The 17,226-nt window shown below is 43.1% G+C and overlaps 1 protein-coding gene across 1 annotated transcript in view; it reads left to right on the forward strand.

Annotated features, from left to right (window-relative positions):
* MAP3K21 (mitogen-activated protein kinase kinase kinase 21) overlaps window positions 1-17,226 on the forward strand; it is a 55,886-nt gene that overhangs the window by 22,796 nt on the left and 15,864 nt on the right. The window contains exons 5-6 of the mRNA XM_046026945.1: window positions 7,399-7,639; window positions 14,982-15,104. Of these exons, the coding sequence (XP_045882901.1) occupies window positions 7,399-7,639; window positions 14,982-15,104 (364 nt within the window). The remainder of the gene's footprint in view (window positions 1-7,398; window positions 7,640-14,981; window positions 15,105-17,226) is intronic.

Below are 17,226 nucleotides of genomic sequence, written 5' to 3' on the forward strand. Positions count from 1 at the left end.
AAAATAGACATACATGTTAAACGTGGCAAGGCTTCCACCACGTGCGGTGACACGTGAGACGGGAAGGCACGCGGGATCGGAAGGCAAACTGGTTGGGGAGTGAGTTCAGGTCGCATGGTCCCCCGGGGTGACGGACCGGGCCCACAGCCCTGAAGGACCCCGCCATCGCAGATGGCACGGCTCTGTGCTACAGCGGCAGTCCTCACTTTTTTAAAGACGCTTTTGTAGCACTTGAGCTTTTCGATGAATCAAGGTTTATTCTGCTCGAATGTGTAATTGTTCAACAGGTTAAATTCTGTTGTATGTACAGTCAGTGTCCGGACAAAGTCCAACGTTGCAGGGTTTTGATAACCTTTATGAAGCCATGTCCTTGTCCAGGAAGGAATTTTTATGCCTCACACGTTTGTGATTCTAAAATGGTAGAATTCTCCTGAAGAAGGCGGTAGTGCTTTGCTCAGTAGAGTCCAGCTACCCATTTCTGTTTGCAACAGTGAAACATGGCAGAGAAGCATCTCCCCACGGTAAAGCTACTTGACCTTCTGTAGCGTGGCTGTGTTACACCTCTGACTTTTACATCTCAAAGGCCAGCCCAAGTGCAAAGGTCAGGGCAGGAGTGGGACTTGCAAGTTGTGGTGTGAGTACATGCGCGTAAGTCTTTTTTGAGTTAGATTATACAATGCTGTGTGCGATACCAAGACAACGATGCCAAGACAACGTAGGCGCACGTTCTGTGCTCGAGCAGCCGACGTCTACTGTTGTCTTGCTGAACTGGGAATTTATACAAGGCTTGTTGTAGGTATTCCCCAAGGTGCAACTTGTTTTCTTAAAAATACATGTAATTTAAAAATGTGTCTATGGGGACGTTGGTCTCAATTTCAAGGTTACGTTTTGTTATTGTTTTGCTTTCCCCAGCAAACGTGTTGACTGTGCACTGTGGGCTGGGAGCAGCGTTAGAGTCCTGGGGTACAAAGAGGGATATGACAGTCTGTATCCTCGAGGTCCTTAGAAGGCCAGGCTAGGGGTTTGGGATCTCGCTGACAAGTTTTTAAAAGGGGCCGGCTACGTATCTTGGCACCCTTTTCCCACCAGACACTGAAGTCAGAACCTACTCTTCATCCCCCGCCTAATCTTCCTTGAGTCTTTTTTAAATTTTTTTTTAATAATGGGATTGCTGTTCTCATAGCTATCCAGACTAAAGTTCTTGGAAGACGTTTCCCGTGGTCTCCTATGTGACAAAGCCCAACAGTGGGAATTCCTGCCCTCGTCCCCGTTGTCCTCACTTCCCACCTGCCTCCCTGCGGTGTCCTCACTTACCGCCTCCCCCCTGCTGCCCTCGCCACCACCTCCGGTGCAGATCTGAGCATCCTTCTTCAATGGCCAGTCCCTTGCCTTATGAATTTCCTTTGTCCTGACAGATTTAGGACACTTTGTCACAATCACACTGAATTAATTTGGTTCCTCTGACGCCATGCTCTTGACATCTGATCTTGGTGTAAATTGTCTTCTCTGTCCAGAAGACTGTCCCCTCCCTCACTTTTGGTCCCACCTCACGGTTGCCGGCTCCTTGACTGTTGCGCTGCCCAGCTCCGTTCCCTTACCGGGACTCACCGGGTGGACTGTGTCTGGGGTCCCACACTCCCTCGTCAGGGCTGTGCTGGGTCCTGCCGGATTACTGTTCGCTTGCTTCATTGTTCTTGGTTTGCCTTTTCTGCTGGCAGTCAGTTCATCCGCTGTGCAGTCTTGTTCTTGGCCATTTCCATCCACGGCACTGAACAAAGTACTCAGCAAAAGGCGGATAAGAAGTAAATTAACCTGCGTAAAATTTCTTAATATGCTCCTGTTATCATTATCACATCATTCCCGTTTCAAGTATTATAAACCTGTTCTGAATCTTGTGCCATCGAAGAAGCGGTGTACAACTCCGCTGTCTGACTTCTGCTTGTATGTTCTCGAGAGAGTCCCACACGCGTGCACAGGGAGATTTTTGTTGTTCACATCAGCGTGGTTTGTGAGAACGAAAACCTGGAAACAGCCTCCGTATCCATAACCGCGAGATGCCCCAACCGCTGTGTATCGATTCAGTGGAAATCTGCAAACTAGTTAAAACCAATGAATTCTAGCTGCATGTTTCAATGTGGAGAAATCTCAAACATAAGATTGAGCGGAACAAGCAAGTTGCGGAAAAACAGTTACATTAGACGCCGTTTATGTAAGTTTACAAAACACCACCACTCAGATGTACAAACAGACTGAAGGTCCAGGTAAGGGAAGGGCAGAAAGCAGCTGAGGCTTAGCAGATCTGCAGGGGGGAGGGGAGAAGATTAGAGTCGGCGCACGTCAGACTGCAATAGACCTGAGATGGATCAGCTTAGAAACTTAGTGTCTCTGTGGGGGCGCCTGGGTGGCTCAGTGGACCTGTATCCTCGAGGTCCTTAGAAGGCCAGGCTAGGGATTTGGGATCTCGCTGACAAGTTTTTGAAAGGGACCAGCTATGTATCTTGGCACCCTTTTCGGCTCAGGTCATGATCTCAGGGTCCTGGCATCCAGTCCAGCATCAGGCTCTCTGCTCAGCAGGGAGCCTGCTTCCTCCTCTCTCTCTCTCTCTGCCTGCCTCTCTGTCTACTTGTGATCTCTCTCTGTCAAATAAATAAAATCTTTAAAAAACAAACAAATGAAAAACTTAGCATCTCTTAAATATTGATGGTGAGTGCATGGTTATTTGCTATTCTAATTGTAGTATATTTTAAATATTTCATGATTTTAAATGATTACAATAAAGACTAAAGAGAAATATGTAAACTGTTAATCATTTTTTTTCCCTAAAATCATTTTTTTTTCAAGTAGTAAATGTGTAGGTAATTCAGTCCCTTCTTAGATCTTTCAGTATTTTGTGAGTTTAAAAATATAAAACAGGCAAGGACGCCTGGTGGCTCAGTGGGTTAAGCGGCTGCCTTTGGCTCAGGTCATGATTCCAGGGTCCTGGGATCATGTCCCACATCGGGCTCCTTGCTCGGTGGGGAGCCTGCTTCTCTCTCTGCCTGCCTCTGCCCTTGCTCTCTCTCTCTCTCTGACAAATAAATAAAAATCTTTAAAAAATTATAGGAAACAGGTTAATGCAACCTTAGATGGTGGGTTTGATTGTTAGCAACAGGTTTTAAAGAGCCCCCCAAGGAGGATGGCCTGGAAGGCAGGGACGGACCTGGGAATCCATCCAGTGTGAGCAAAGAACAGTAGGGGTACCAAAGGGGTGGTGCTTTGGGGAGCTCCCCTGGAATACTGGAGGAGCTTGAAGGGGGGGACTATGCTTCCTGTTGTTTCAGAGTTTGGAAGTAGGACTTCCCAGGCGAAAGCTCCCGGGATTACAACGTCTCCGAACCACCAACTTTCCTACACTTAGAGCCAGCAGTGGTGCGGCAGACTGAGTTCAGCCTCCTGCTCTCCGGGGAGTCCAGCGTCCCAGCCCTAAGGGGATATCTACACAGGATTCTAAAAACTGTGACAGACCCCCGGCCCTTTTGTAAATACACATCTGTAGCAGAGAGCCAAAATCTTTAGCAGTCCAGCAAAGTGGTTCAGACTGGAGCCCGGCAGCTGACTGGAATCGGGGCTCTACTGTTTGCTGACCCAGGGCTCCCCTGTCCTCTCCCACCACGAAGTGTCACGGGAAGGCTGCTGTCTCCCGGGGTGCGGGGAGGCTCACTGAGTGCTGGGTGCAGAGTGCTCAGAGCAGTGCCCAGCACCTGGCAGGCGCCGAGGAAAGCGGTGGTTTTGATTTGAACCCAAGCAGGTTCCAGCGGCCACACCTTTGCCTGGGCCAGACAGGCCGGAAACTGGGCTCCTCTGAGTAGGAAAATGCTTGAAAATGACCTGACCGGTTACTCGGTAAATCTTGCGTTGAGTTAAAGGCTCACTTTCCGTGATATTATTACTATGTTTTTTTGGAAACTTTAATACATTTTGTTGACTTAGTGTAATAGAGAAAATACTTTTTTTTTCTTTTTACACTTTTCCAAATTGTTCTCGGGAATTCTAAGACTAGATGTTTAATAGCAAAAATAAAAAAGATTTGGGGCATGGGAGTGGACTTTGAAGAAAAATAAAAGAAATACTGGATTTACAATTTAGAGGTGATATTAATAATGATTATTTTTATTTATTTCGCTTCTTTATTTTAAATTGTTGATACTTATTTATGACACGGCAGGGTAGAAGCATGCCAGTGAGTTAATTGTTACTCTGTATGTGGTGTAAAAGTCAAAAAGCATGCTTCAGAATGCGTGTCTGCTCTTTCTCCATTTGGGGGCTTTAGAGTAGTTTCTTTATTATTCTTTGGATACACTTCAGAGCTATCCTCTGGCGGTGCCTTTATTTTTTCTCCCTATTTTTTTGGTGCAGTGCCCCTTGAAAATACAGCATTCATGGCATCTTGTGAGCCTCTGACTTAAAATTAAAGAGAATATGTAACGCTTTTTTTTTCCTCAGAAGTTTCTAACTGCATCTTTTTAGACAGAGTCCAAGGCACAGCGTACGTGCACTATCTCCCTTTCTCGTTCACTGATTGCTTGAGGTAGGAGGCGTCGGACTTGGAGTTAATGGTCAGTAACTTGGCGGTGCTCTGCGTTACTCAGTAAACTGCAGCCTCCGCAGATAGCCGTTCCTCCCTAAATTCCTGGCTTATCATCTCCCTGGGTCCGTCTTTGTGCATTGGGTGGCAGCATGCACCTGTTTTTGAACCCCTGTTAGAAGGCATGTCACCATTAATGATTAACATCCACTGCCAGGAATCTGGGTTTTCCATTACTAGAATGGCCCGTGCCAAGCAATTAAACAAATATTACTGCCTAGAAATCTCAGCAACCAAAAGAATTTTTGTGTGTGGTTCATAATTTCAGAGTATTCAAAGGCATTCTAAAACCCCAGGCTTTTTTTTTTTTTTTTTTTTTAAACTTTTGAATGTTTTTTAAAATTCATTCAGAAGGAAGAGTACTTTGGCTGCTTTCTTTTTGATCTTTTTATTTTTGTCTTATGAAGTCTTGGGCAAGGGATTTTTTTTTTTTTTTTTTTTTTTTTAATTTGTAAAGCCATTGCCAGGGGATTCACATTTTAGCCTGGGGACCTGGAATTAAACATGGTTTCTTCTTCAAGTTTTGTAGTAGTAACACACAAAAAGCCTAATTGAATTTGCTGCCCTTATCTGTTCCTCATGCCATTTCATTTCACAATAGTTAATTGGATTGGTACCAACACCCCTGAAAAGTCCATCTTAAGAAAAGAACAGATAGTAAGGAGTTAGACATTGGAAGTTGACTGGAAGGTGTCCTCTGTCCCCAAATAGATGATGGTAAGATCTCCAGTTTGGACAAATTGGTTGGAGAAGTCCATCAATTAAATAATGGATTCCAGAATTTTTTTCTAATGTGTACTATTTTCTTTTTTTTTTTTTCCTTTTCATGTAATAAATAGTAATTTATGTCTGGAGTAATGTAAAAAAAAAATACTGATCTGCTTGTAAATAAGAAGCAGTTGGTACATATCACCAGAAGCGACTTGAATTGCCCTAATTGGTTTTAAGTAAATTTTTGCTTTTGCAATTTTACAGAGTTTATTTAGAAAAAAATAAAGAATGTTTCAAAGGTGAATTTCAGCCCACTTTGGTCAATTTACAATAAATTCAGGATTAGTTTGATCTGATTAACTTTTTGTTTTGTTTTTTAGAGCTCCCTAGTCTCTTCTTGATATTATGTTTATTTGTGGAAGGAGGATCTTCTGCGTTTTCCTCTATGATAATGGTACCAATGAATTTGGAGGTGAATGACCTCCAAATATTCTTTGAGCCCATCTGTAAAAAGTCCCAAGGACTAGTGGACTTCAGTGGACCTTTTAGTCCCATGGTTCAGCTCTGGTTTCTCCCAGATGCTTTGTTTTGTAGCGTCCTTTCATGCATCAGTGTTCTCGAGGTGGGCTGTGCAAAGTGGCCTGCTTATAAACGTGCGCCATGTCTGCCCCATGCTCAGAGCTCCTGGCCTGAAGCTCCACCTGAGAAGGTGTCTACGGTTTTAACAAAGATCTTGGTATTAGGATGTTCTACAATTAAATTCTCTGGAGCAGTGCAAATGAAAGTTTGCAAATGCCTTGGTTTCTGTGTGAGTGCTTGATTTAGTAGCAGGTAATCAAGGAGAGAAAGTAGCTCAGCCCTGAAAAGACCATTTATGTCTCTGGTGAAGGACAGATCATGTTACAGAAATGAAAAAAGAAGGGAAGTGTGATTTAAAAACTTTGTAGAGCTCTTGGTTTTAGTCTTGAATACTTCTTTCCTAATAGGAACAAAAGTACAGTTGAGCCTTGAACAACATGGGTTTGAACTATGTGGGTCCACTTATACATGGCTTTTTCCAATAAATACAGTGCTGTGAATGTATTTTCTCTTCATTTTGTTAATAACATTTTCTTTTCTCTCATTTAGTTTGTTGTAAGAATACACTGTTGGACGCATACAACATACAGAATATGTGTTAATAGACTATGTCCTCACTAAGGCTTCCTGGCAACAGTAGGCTGTGATTAGTGGTTAAATTTTTGGGGAGTCAAAAGTTATTTATAGATTTTAGATGGCACGGTGTGGGGAGGGTCAGTGCTCCTAAAACCATGTTGTTCAAGGATTAACTATATTCTTCAATTCATAGATTTTTCTATAATGTTAAATAATTCTGAAACCCCAACCAAGAGGAAGTTAGACTTTAGTCAGGAAGCACTGGGCAGCAAGATTTTATGAGCTCATACATGAGATCTGCCTGTAACGTGATAGTTTGCATCCACCACGGGGTCCTAAAAAGTTCATTTTCCATTGACTTATTTTAGAGATGCTCATTTTCAGTTCTGATGGGCTTCCAGCTGACTTTGAACACATCAGCTTTGTTTTTCCCTTAACCTCGCCTCCATGATGTTTCAATCTCTGCGCAAATTCTTAAAGAACCTCAAGAAGTTCTTCCAAAGTAAAGGAATCCAAAATGCCTTCTTTTGTGGGGAGAAAAATTGCCCTTTAACAAGCTAAGCTTTGACTTGGGCTTTATTTGGAAAAGGGTTGTTCCTACCTGTATTTTGTTGCTCCACATTAATGTACATTTTATATGTCAGGTGATTTATAAAGGCCAGAGATGAGAGAGAAATGTTAAAATCAGCTGTAAAAATCTGTGATGCCTTTTGAAGACCGAAAGGCTGAGAGCACTTGATGGAACCCATGCAAGGCTTTAGCTCTCCTCTAAGTTCTGTGCTAGAAAGATCTCTGCTCCGACCATCCTGACTGCCAGGGGATCTGTCCCAGGAGGACTGGGGCCAGGGGGTGAGCTGAAGGGCAGGAGCCCCTTCTTCTCGCTCACAGCAGGTGTGCTCTCTGCCCAGGAGCTGCGGTCCCGAGAGGAGGAGCTGACCCGAGCCGCGCTCCAGCAGAAGTCCCAGGAGGCGCTGCTCAGGCGACGGGAGCAGCAGCTCGCGGAGCGGGAGATCGACGTGCTGGAGCGGGAGCTCAACATTTTGATATTCCAGTTAAACCAGGAGAAGCCCAATGTCAAGAAGAGGAAGGGAAAGTTCAGGAGAAGTCGGCTGAAGCTCAAAGACGGCCATCGAATCAGTTTACCTTCAGGTATGATTTTCATCCTGCTATTTGATAAGAGTTTTGAATGTCAGCCCTGAAATTGGCTTTGCTTCTCTAACACTGGGAGGAGATGGGAGAATGAGATTGCAAAACATTACGTGAAGGGCACCTGGGGGGCTCTGTCAGTTTGGCTCAGGTCGTGATCCCAGGATCCTGGGATCCAGTCCCACCTCGGGCTCCCTGCTCAGTGGGGAGTCTGCTTCTCCCTGTGCCCCTCTCCCCTGCTTATGATCTCTCTTTCTCTCTCTCTCTCACAAGTAAAGAAATAAAATCTCAAGAACATAAATTGAAAAAAAAAATAAAACATTACTTGAACAAGTATCTTCACTTGCTTGCTTCAGTTCCTGGTCATAACATAATGACCCAACTCATGGTCACGTTCACGTGCGAAAAGCATCAGTCGTGCCTTATGGCATGTTGTGTCCTGAGAAGTTAGCTCTGGGCATGCTTGGCTGTAAATGGACTCATAGATTTACTCCTTTTGAAATTAAAGGAGAATTCCTTTTTAGTTCATGGCACTGAACCAGCATTGCCTGGCATGGTGAAAAAATCCTGAACAACAGAATTACTGCCGGTTTGTCATTCAGTTGCTTCCACAAAGATCTACAATGTCATCTGGTAACTGAATTCACTTGGGGCATTGAAGACGCTGTTCGCAGCTTCAACAAAATACACTGAGTACTTTAATTGTTTGCCTGTCATCTCTACATTTACTGGTTCATTTTTATACCTCCTGGATTTTAAAACATTGTGACACTTTTAAACGTTGTAATACGTTAGAAGAAACTAAACAGAATAGAAAATAGCAAACATAGATCAGCTTGTAAAATTATATTCTTTAATATACATGGTATACTTGATTTAAGGAAAAACCAAATACCCCTCCCCCTACCACCATACTTTGTGATTCTCCTAATACTGGGGAAGAATGGTGACAGAAGGAGAGCTGGCTGCGTGTTCATGGAATGTGCACTAAATATCTATTTATCTGTTCTCCTTATCTCTCCACCTCTCCCTGTATATTACAGAGTCCCTTTAAGGATGCTTGTATTGTCCTAAGCTGTTTGTCAATGGTATGGAAACTGATTTTAAATAGCTGTACCAATAGTTTGGTTTTATATGTAAAGTATGTGTAAATTGTCTTGTAAAATTACCTATTACAAAGTACTGGAAGGCTTGCAAAACAATGTGACCTTCCAGGTTATTGCAGAAACCCTCAGTTGATCAGAAAATCGCTGATACGTGGCAGTCAGTATACAGTATACATTATTGATTATTCGGTTTGCTGAAGTGAGGATAGGCTGTGGCTCCTTACTCATTTTATATCTGAGCTCTCTGGGGGAGAAAAAAATATACTTTTTCAGGTTCTCTTCTGATGTTTGCTTCTTAGCCAAAGGGTAGCTTGGGGGACCATGGACTTTGCTATCTTGTATGTCAGACATAATTTAAAATAGACTGTTTTATTTATGATGAGGCTTCTGCTTTCAAGTGTAGATGATAGAAAAATCCAGAGAAGCACTCCATGTGCATTTTGTCGAGTTCTTAGCTATAGCAGCCTTCTATCCGTGTGGTGACTGTGTTATCCTGATTACTGTTCACTGCTTCGGGAGAGGGCCGATGAGAAGTTGATGGAGAATAAATCTGGGAGAAAAAAATTAAATCATTCCACAGATCCTTTCATCTTCAGCGGCCAGATGATTAAAGTACATATCTCAGGATTCCTGAGTTCACTTTCGCTCCTGCTTTTCTTCTCAAATCGTGTTTGGCCAATATTCATATTCATTCCAAGGAGATTGAGTGCATTTGACTATTTTTAGATTTATATTATTTTATATTTTATACAGTATATATAAATACATATTTTTAAATATTTTATATATTATATTGTATATTATATACATTTAGATTTCAATTATTCCTGAATTGCACTATTTGGCTTTTCTCTCTCTAAGAATTTTACTTACACATTTATTTACCTTGTGGCACTTAATAAATGATTCAATTTAAAACCATATCCCCCCAAACCTGCTATAATCGGAATCCACCTGATGGATTGAAATTCAGTTGCTGTAATTTAGTATGGTATTTACCTCTTCTGGCCACAAGGTGGTGCTACATTGTTGTCACATTGTTACCACCTCGGAAACTTTTTGTTTAGAATCCCCCCTTCTCACACACTCACAGTTTACTTGCACAATGTCCCAAAGCAGGATACATATCCAAAGATCCAAGGAGAATGATAACCATAACAATGCTTCTTTTTCTCCTTTGGGAGTTTGGCTTAGTATAGAAGTAAAAGCGGTTATTCATGCCTTAAGTTCAAGAAAGTTACTGTCTGCTTGGAATTCCCTTGAGTTACCAAATGTTAGTACTATTGAATGGTACAGTACTAAGGAAGGAACACTGGCAGTAGGTTGAATGGCAGTGACACTTTCAGTGTACCAAATCCCTCCAACCCCTTTTGCAGGAATTTTCTCCATGTTCACCTAGCTTAAAAATTTTCTCAGAAACATATTTGAGACTCCTACAGACTGGCTTTTGGTATCTGTGCCTGTGCCTCTTTCATAACCTTGTTATTAAGTGTGAATAGTTATCACAGCGTAATTTTGTCCTTCAGAATCACTGAGGATAACTTTTGTTTTATTGCTGCTTATAGCTATGATGACGTACTGCTAGAAAACTCAACTGTAGTTCCTCCCACCGGCAATCCGTGGAGCCCTGACCAAATAAGGATAGACTCTTATAAAAGGAGGAAACATAATCTAAGACAAGAGTTTTTAAGTTATATTTTATGAATTCTTGGAATCTGTAGGAAGAAAACATGATCGTGTGGATATTTTTCCTATTGTGACCACTTTCTATCATTCACTCTGCATTATGCTTATCTTAAACCAAAGCTATGTTTTTAGAACATATAAAACAAGGCCAAAAGGCTTTGAAGCCTTCAGAAGTTGATAGGTTTCTAAAACAATGGCGTTCCACTTTCAACTGCTCAGCAATGCCGAAAGCCCGCCCAGTCATTTGCCTCGTGTGCAAATGTGAGATTCAGTGTACGTACATGCAAATGCGACTATTTTCAGGGTCAAAATGATCATTCCCACTGAGACTATCCGACACATTGCCAGTAAAAATACTAGGATAGGTTTTACCCCAAAGCCTGTGGACCTCATGATAACCTGCCATGAGAAAACTGTTCTCTCAAGTTCAAAGAAAAGTAACACCAGCCTGTTTCCTAAATGCATAACGGGGACAGAGTCAACCTTTCCCCACTGTATAGGGACAAGGATATTTATAATAAAAAGCATTTTATGTTTAAAAAGATCAAGAGTGCCCTTTTTTTAAGAGAGAGAAATTAGTTTTTTGGTTTTGTTTTTTTTTTTTTAGAAAATCAGAAGCTCTCTGAAGCTTAGGTATTGTTAAATCCAGTTTTGTGTCTTTGCTACTCCTTCTTGTTCTTACCGACGTTCTGTGCTGGTTACCTTGCCGTCACCTGTTCCCCTTGGTCTCTGGTTCACATGCTGTGACTTGGTTCTCTAGTTCTGAGGATGGCAAGAACACACCCGCCTTCGGCCCTCCTGTTCTGAGGGCTGGCGTCTCCTAGAGAATTTGCTTCTAGGATGTTCTGACATGTCACGGGGCTAGCTGAACCTTCACAAAGCACTTCAATCTAAAATAAACTCTTTTGTGTCTGTGGGTAACGGTAATTCTTTCTTTTACTCTTCCTCCCCTCCCCCGCCAAGTCCAGTCCATCACCATGTCCTGCTAAACTGCTCTCTTGCACCCATTCTCCACTTAGGTCAGATCTTTCATTTTTCTTACTTGGTAGACGGGAGGAGCCACCTACCCGCTCCTTCATTTCCCCTCGCTTTGTCTTCCAAACCACCGCGCACCCTGCTAGCTACATTCCAGCCGTCAACCGCAAGCTCCAGTTTGATTCTATTGCAAAACCTTACACCACTTTCTCATTCAACAAACACTTGAGGATTTACTATGATCAAGTAGCAGGGATTACGAGAAAATAAACAGGATCTCTGCCCTTATGTTACTTACAATCTTAAGCAGAGAAAATATTGACTCAGCGAAGATTTCGCAAGTAGCTTGGGCGAGGCAGTGTGCCACCCTGTGGTGGTGTGCTGCCGTGATGGAGATTTCTGGCCCCTGCCCCAAGAGCTGACATTGTCCTGGGGGCAGGGGAGTGAGACCTAAGCTAATAATTAAAAACTCATTTACTTGCTAAGATTATTAACTACTATGAGAGAAGGGTCATATGACAGTGATTAGCTGAGAGGTGTCACCTGCTCTAAGGAGAGCATAGAAGTCATCCTAACGAGGTAACATTTAAAATGAGACATTTTTTCTGTGGCACTTTACAGTAAAGTTTGCCGACCCCCCAGTTCAGACCCCAGCAAGTGACAGGAGAACAGGGCAGCAGGAGGCGGGAGGCGTGAAGAACCCAGACTCAGCCTTGAGGGGCTTCCACAGCATGTGACAACTTTGATCTCTGTCACTTAAGTAATGCAGAACCTTTGAAGACTTGAGACCTGGGTGGCTCAGTGGGTTAAGCCTCTGCCTTCGGCTCAGGTCATGATCTCAGGGTCCTGGGATGGAGCCCCACATCGGGCTCTCTGCTCAGCGGGGAGCCTGCTTCCCCCTCTCTCTCTGCCTGCCTCTCTGCCTACTTGTGATCTCTCTCTCTCTCTGTCAAATAAATAAATAAAATCTAAAAATAAAATGAGACTTGAAGTTAGGAACTGACTGAATACAGAGGGGGAGGAAGAGAACAGGCAGCGAACACATGCGGAGAAGGCTTGGTTTCTCCCAGGAACTGAAAAGGACTGCTGTGGTTTGTCCGGGGGTCAGCCAGACCAGCCCCCCATGCATTCTGTGCAGCCCACAAAATGGTTCAATGGTTTATGCACTTTTAAACACTCGAAAAGACCAATATGTCACGGCACATGAACATTATATGAAATTTAAATTGCCGTCTCCATAAATAAACTTGTATTGGAACGCATGTATATATCGTGTACGACCGATCGCTCACGAGATCGGCAGATTTGAGTACCTGTAACAGAGGCCATCGGTGTGTAAAACATTTCCTCTGTGGCACTTTACGGTAAAAGTTTGCTGACCCCCCGGTTCAGACCACAGCAAGTGATGGGAGAACAGGGCAGCAGGAGGCGGGAGGCATGAAGAACCCAGACTCAGCCTTGAGGGGCTTCCACAGATGTGCCAGCTTTGATCTCTGTCACTTAAGTAATGCAGAACCTTTGAAGACTTGTCAGCAGGGGGATGTCGTGGGCTGGCATACATTTTTAAAATGCATCTGGCTGCCGTGAGCTAGACCCGAGGGACCCAGGGCAGGGACCCAAGGCAGACGCAGGAGGCTGGGAAGGGCGCTGCAGCAGCTCGGCCGGCGTGGGATGGCAGTGGCACGCGGAGAACAGAGTCACCGACATGCGTCAGTGCAGCTTCCGCGCCGAGCTCCTGAGCCGAGTGTTCTCTATACTTTCTAGTTCATTGTTCAGCGCTGTCCTGCAGAGTAGAAATTGTGATTTACTTTCCATTTTTGTACGTGGAGACAACTGAGACGCCACCTGAAAATTCATGTGGCTGCCAAGTGTGAGGCTGGGATTGACATGCGGAGTCTGCTGCTTCCAGAAGCTGGAGTACAAGCTTCTCAACTAGAGCTCTCCAGTGCATCTGTAGCACGGAACTGACACGATCCGTTGTGTGCGCTCGGATGCGGAGGGTCAGGGAGAAAACAGTGTTACACATTTCCAGATGTGCAGCAGGGATGACTGGAGACATGTCTGCCTGCCGGGTTCCAGCTCTTCCTCATTTCAAATACTGGGTGGTTCTTTCAAGATCTCTAAAGTGTATAGTCTTCAAAAAGGAAAATCATAGCTCTTCTTGCAAATATGAAATGAACGCGTGTCAAAGATTTTTATCCAACTCGCCAATAACTAGGACAACCAGTTAAAATTGGTTTCAGTGGGAATTTAAGGAGCTCCATATCTATGGGCAGTTGAATAAGGAAACGTTAGGGTTAGATTTCTAGGTTAAATATAAACAGGGTTAATGCCCAGTGTGGCCACAAGCCGCAACCTTTGGGATTGTCTTTCACACCAGACGGAAATTGTTTGCATCATCACCAGGCAGAACCTACAAGTTAACCTCTGCCCCTACCGAGTTGTAAAAACAGCCACTAGGAAATCCAAAGGTTCAGCCCCGCAGTGCACTGGAATAATTTCTTTTACTGTGCCTGAGGTTTTGATGACTTTCCAGCAGCTGACAGAGTTTTCCCAGACACTCTCCTCTTCCACTCTGGTGACAGTACCCCTAATTCCTAGCTGTTGGCTGCAGTTTCATGACAGTTGTCCATGTGACCAGTAGGTCCTAGGACTGTGGGATGCTTTTAACCGGGGCAAGGTTGGGGGAGATTTCCTTGACCCTCTTAGGGTCCCCGTTTGGGTCTGAAAGTCAAACTGTCAGAGATGGATTAATGGGGAGCCAAGCATAAAAAATTATTTCACATAAGTTTGATGTGACAGGGGAGACTTCATAAGGAAATGAAGACCTACAGAAACAGACCGGAGTGTTCTTCTACTGGGTTTGATGAAGAGTAGACAGTCGTGGAGAAATGTAATAGGTTAAGGGAAGGTTTTGGGGGGTAGGATGTTCCAGACCCCCTAGAACTAGCATTTTCTGTTTTAATCACCACGGCAGCGATGTGCAGTATTGGTTGTTTCTGTCCAACAGTAGCAGAGACAAGCTCAGAGGGTTCCTTACCGGTTTGAGGTCCCTAGATGGTCTGTAGCAGAACCAGGACTCACTGAAATCCACAGTGTCTCCTCTTTCAAATTCGTTTTCCACTGTGTTAGACCACACCAAGGTCACGTTCCCTCCTAGAGGATGGTTAGGTTCTACAAGTACTCAATAATGTCCCATTGGTCTGTGCGTGTGTGTCTGACTATACCTAACATATCCTAGACTCCGATTATTTTTTTGAAAGATTTTATTCATTCATGAGAGACAGAGAGAGGCAGAGGGAGGAGCAGGCTCCCCTCTGAGCAGGGAGCCTGATATGGGACTCCATCTCAGGACCCCAGGATCATGACCCAAGCTGAAGGCAGACACTCAACTGACTGAGCCACTCAGGCGCCCTTGTAAACTCTGATTATTATTGACTCTCGAGCCCTGAATAGAAGATAAGAAGGAAACCAAGAAACAGACCCAGAATACCTCCTTCTTACCCTCTGGCAGATTTTCCTCTGAATAGAGCCTAAAACCATGAACTCTCAATTCTCACTTCTTTGCCATCCAACAGACTTCCAGCATAAAATCACCGTCCAGGCCTCTCCCAACTTGGACAAACGGAAGAGTGTGAACAGCAACGGCTCCAGCCCACCCAGCAGCCCCACAGTGATCCCTCGGCTCCGAGCGATACAGCGTAAGCCTTCCCCCGGGACACGGGGGCTCCTCTGGGGCTTTCTGTCCTTCACTGACTTGGATTCCATCTAATCAGACGTGTACCATTGCTCACTGTCACTAACACGTGACTTTAATTGGTGTCCCAACTATTCAGAAAACAAAATATGGTCTTACATCTTTTAGTCTAATTTTCTTCTTCTTTTTTTAATTGAGATATGATTGACATATAACATTATACTAATTCCAGGCATACAACATGATTCTCTGATACTCGTATATACAGTTGACCCAGAAACAACACGGGGGGTTAGGGCCGCTCACCACCACTGCGCCCACCACCGTGCTGTGCAGCTGAAAATCCACATACAACTTTTGACTCCCCAGAAATGTAAGTGCTAATAGCCTGGTGTTGACTAGAAGTCATACTGATTCACAGAAACAGTCAATGAGCACAGATTTTGCATGTTACACGTATTATATACCGTATTCTCGTAATAAAGTAAGCCAGAGAAAAGAAAATATTAAGAAAATCTTAAGGAAGAGAAAATACATTCTCTAGACTATATTGTACTTATTAAAAAAGTCCACATAAAACTGGACCCACGCAGTTCAAACCCATGTTGTTCGAGGGTCAAATGTATTACAAAATGAGCACCACAGTAACTCTAGTTAACATCTGTCACCATGCATAGTTACGAAATCTATTTTTCTTATCATGAGAACTTTAAAGATTGACTCTCTTGGCAACTTTCAAATATGCAATACAGTGTTCCTAACTATAGTCACCACACTCCACATTCTGTCCCCGTGACTTATTTATTTTATACCCAGAAGTTTGATCCTTTTGACCACCTTCAACCATTTCATCTACCCCCTGCCTCTGGCAGCCACTAATTTATTCTTTGTATGTATGAGCTCTTTTTTAAACAATTTGATTCCACATATAAACAAGATTATATAATATTTGTCTGTCTGACTTGCTTCCCCTCGCATGAGGTCCATCCATGTTGTTGCAAATGGCAAGATTTCATTGTGTTTTTTTCTGGCTGAATAATAGTCTATTGTGTAGATATACTACATTTTCTTTATCCATTCATCTGTTGATGGACCCTAAGGTTGTTTTCATGTCTTGGCTAGTCTAAATAATGCTGCCCTGAGTTTGAGGGTGTATATATATTTTCGACTTAGTATTTTTCTTTTTAAGTACCCAGAAGTGGAATTACTGGATCATATGGTAGTTATATTTTTTCCAATTTTATTGAGGAATAATTAACATACGTCACTGTATACGTTTAAGCATGATCATTTGGTTTACGTATATTGTGAATTGATTACCTCGATAGGTTCAGCTAACGTCCATCATCTCATATAGATATGATAAAAAGAAAAAGGTAAAATGTTTTTTCTCTTTGTGATGAGAACTATTTGGATTTACTCTCTTAACTTTTCTTTATATCATACAACAGTCTTGGCCATAGTCATCACACTCATTATATCTCCAGTACTTATTTATCTTACAACTCAAAGTTTATACCTTTTGACCACCTTCCTCTGATTCCTCCTTCCTCTACCCTCTACCTTAAAACCTCTGGTTTGTTTGTTTTTAAGATTTTATTTATTTATTTGACAGATAGAGATCACAAGTAGGCAGAGAGGCAGGCAGAGAGAGAGAGAGGAGGAAGCAGGCTCCCTGCCAAGCAGAGAGCCCGATACAGGGCTCAACCCCAGGACCCTGGGATCATGACCTGAGCGAAAGGTAGAGGCTTTAACCCACTGAGCCACCCAGGTGCCCCAAAACCTCTGGTTTTAAGTCTAATCTCTTTTTCTGTCAGTTTTCTTTTCTTTTTTTTTTTTAGATTCCATGTATAAGTGAGATCATATAGTATTTGTCTTTCTCTGTCTGATTTATTTCACTTAGATTAATGTCCTCTGGGTCCATCCATGTTGTTGGAAATGGCAAGCTCTCATTCTTTCTAATGGTTGAGCAGCATTCCATTGTGTTCACATACATTCATCCATTGATGGACACTTGGGCTGTTTCCATGTTTACGCTATTGTTCATAATGCTGCTATGAACATGGGGGGTACAGATATCTTTTCAAGTTAGTATTTCCATTTCCTTTGGGTATATCCCTGGAAGT

The sequence above is a fragment of the Meles meles genome, chromosome 13 (assembly GCF_922984935.1).
Source record: "Meles meles chromosome 13, mMelMel3.1 paternal haplotype, whole genome shotgun sequence".
Taxonomy (NCBI): Eukaryota; Metazoa; Chordata; class Mammalia; order Carnivora; family Mustelidae; genus Meles; species Meles meles.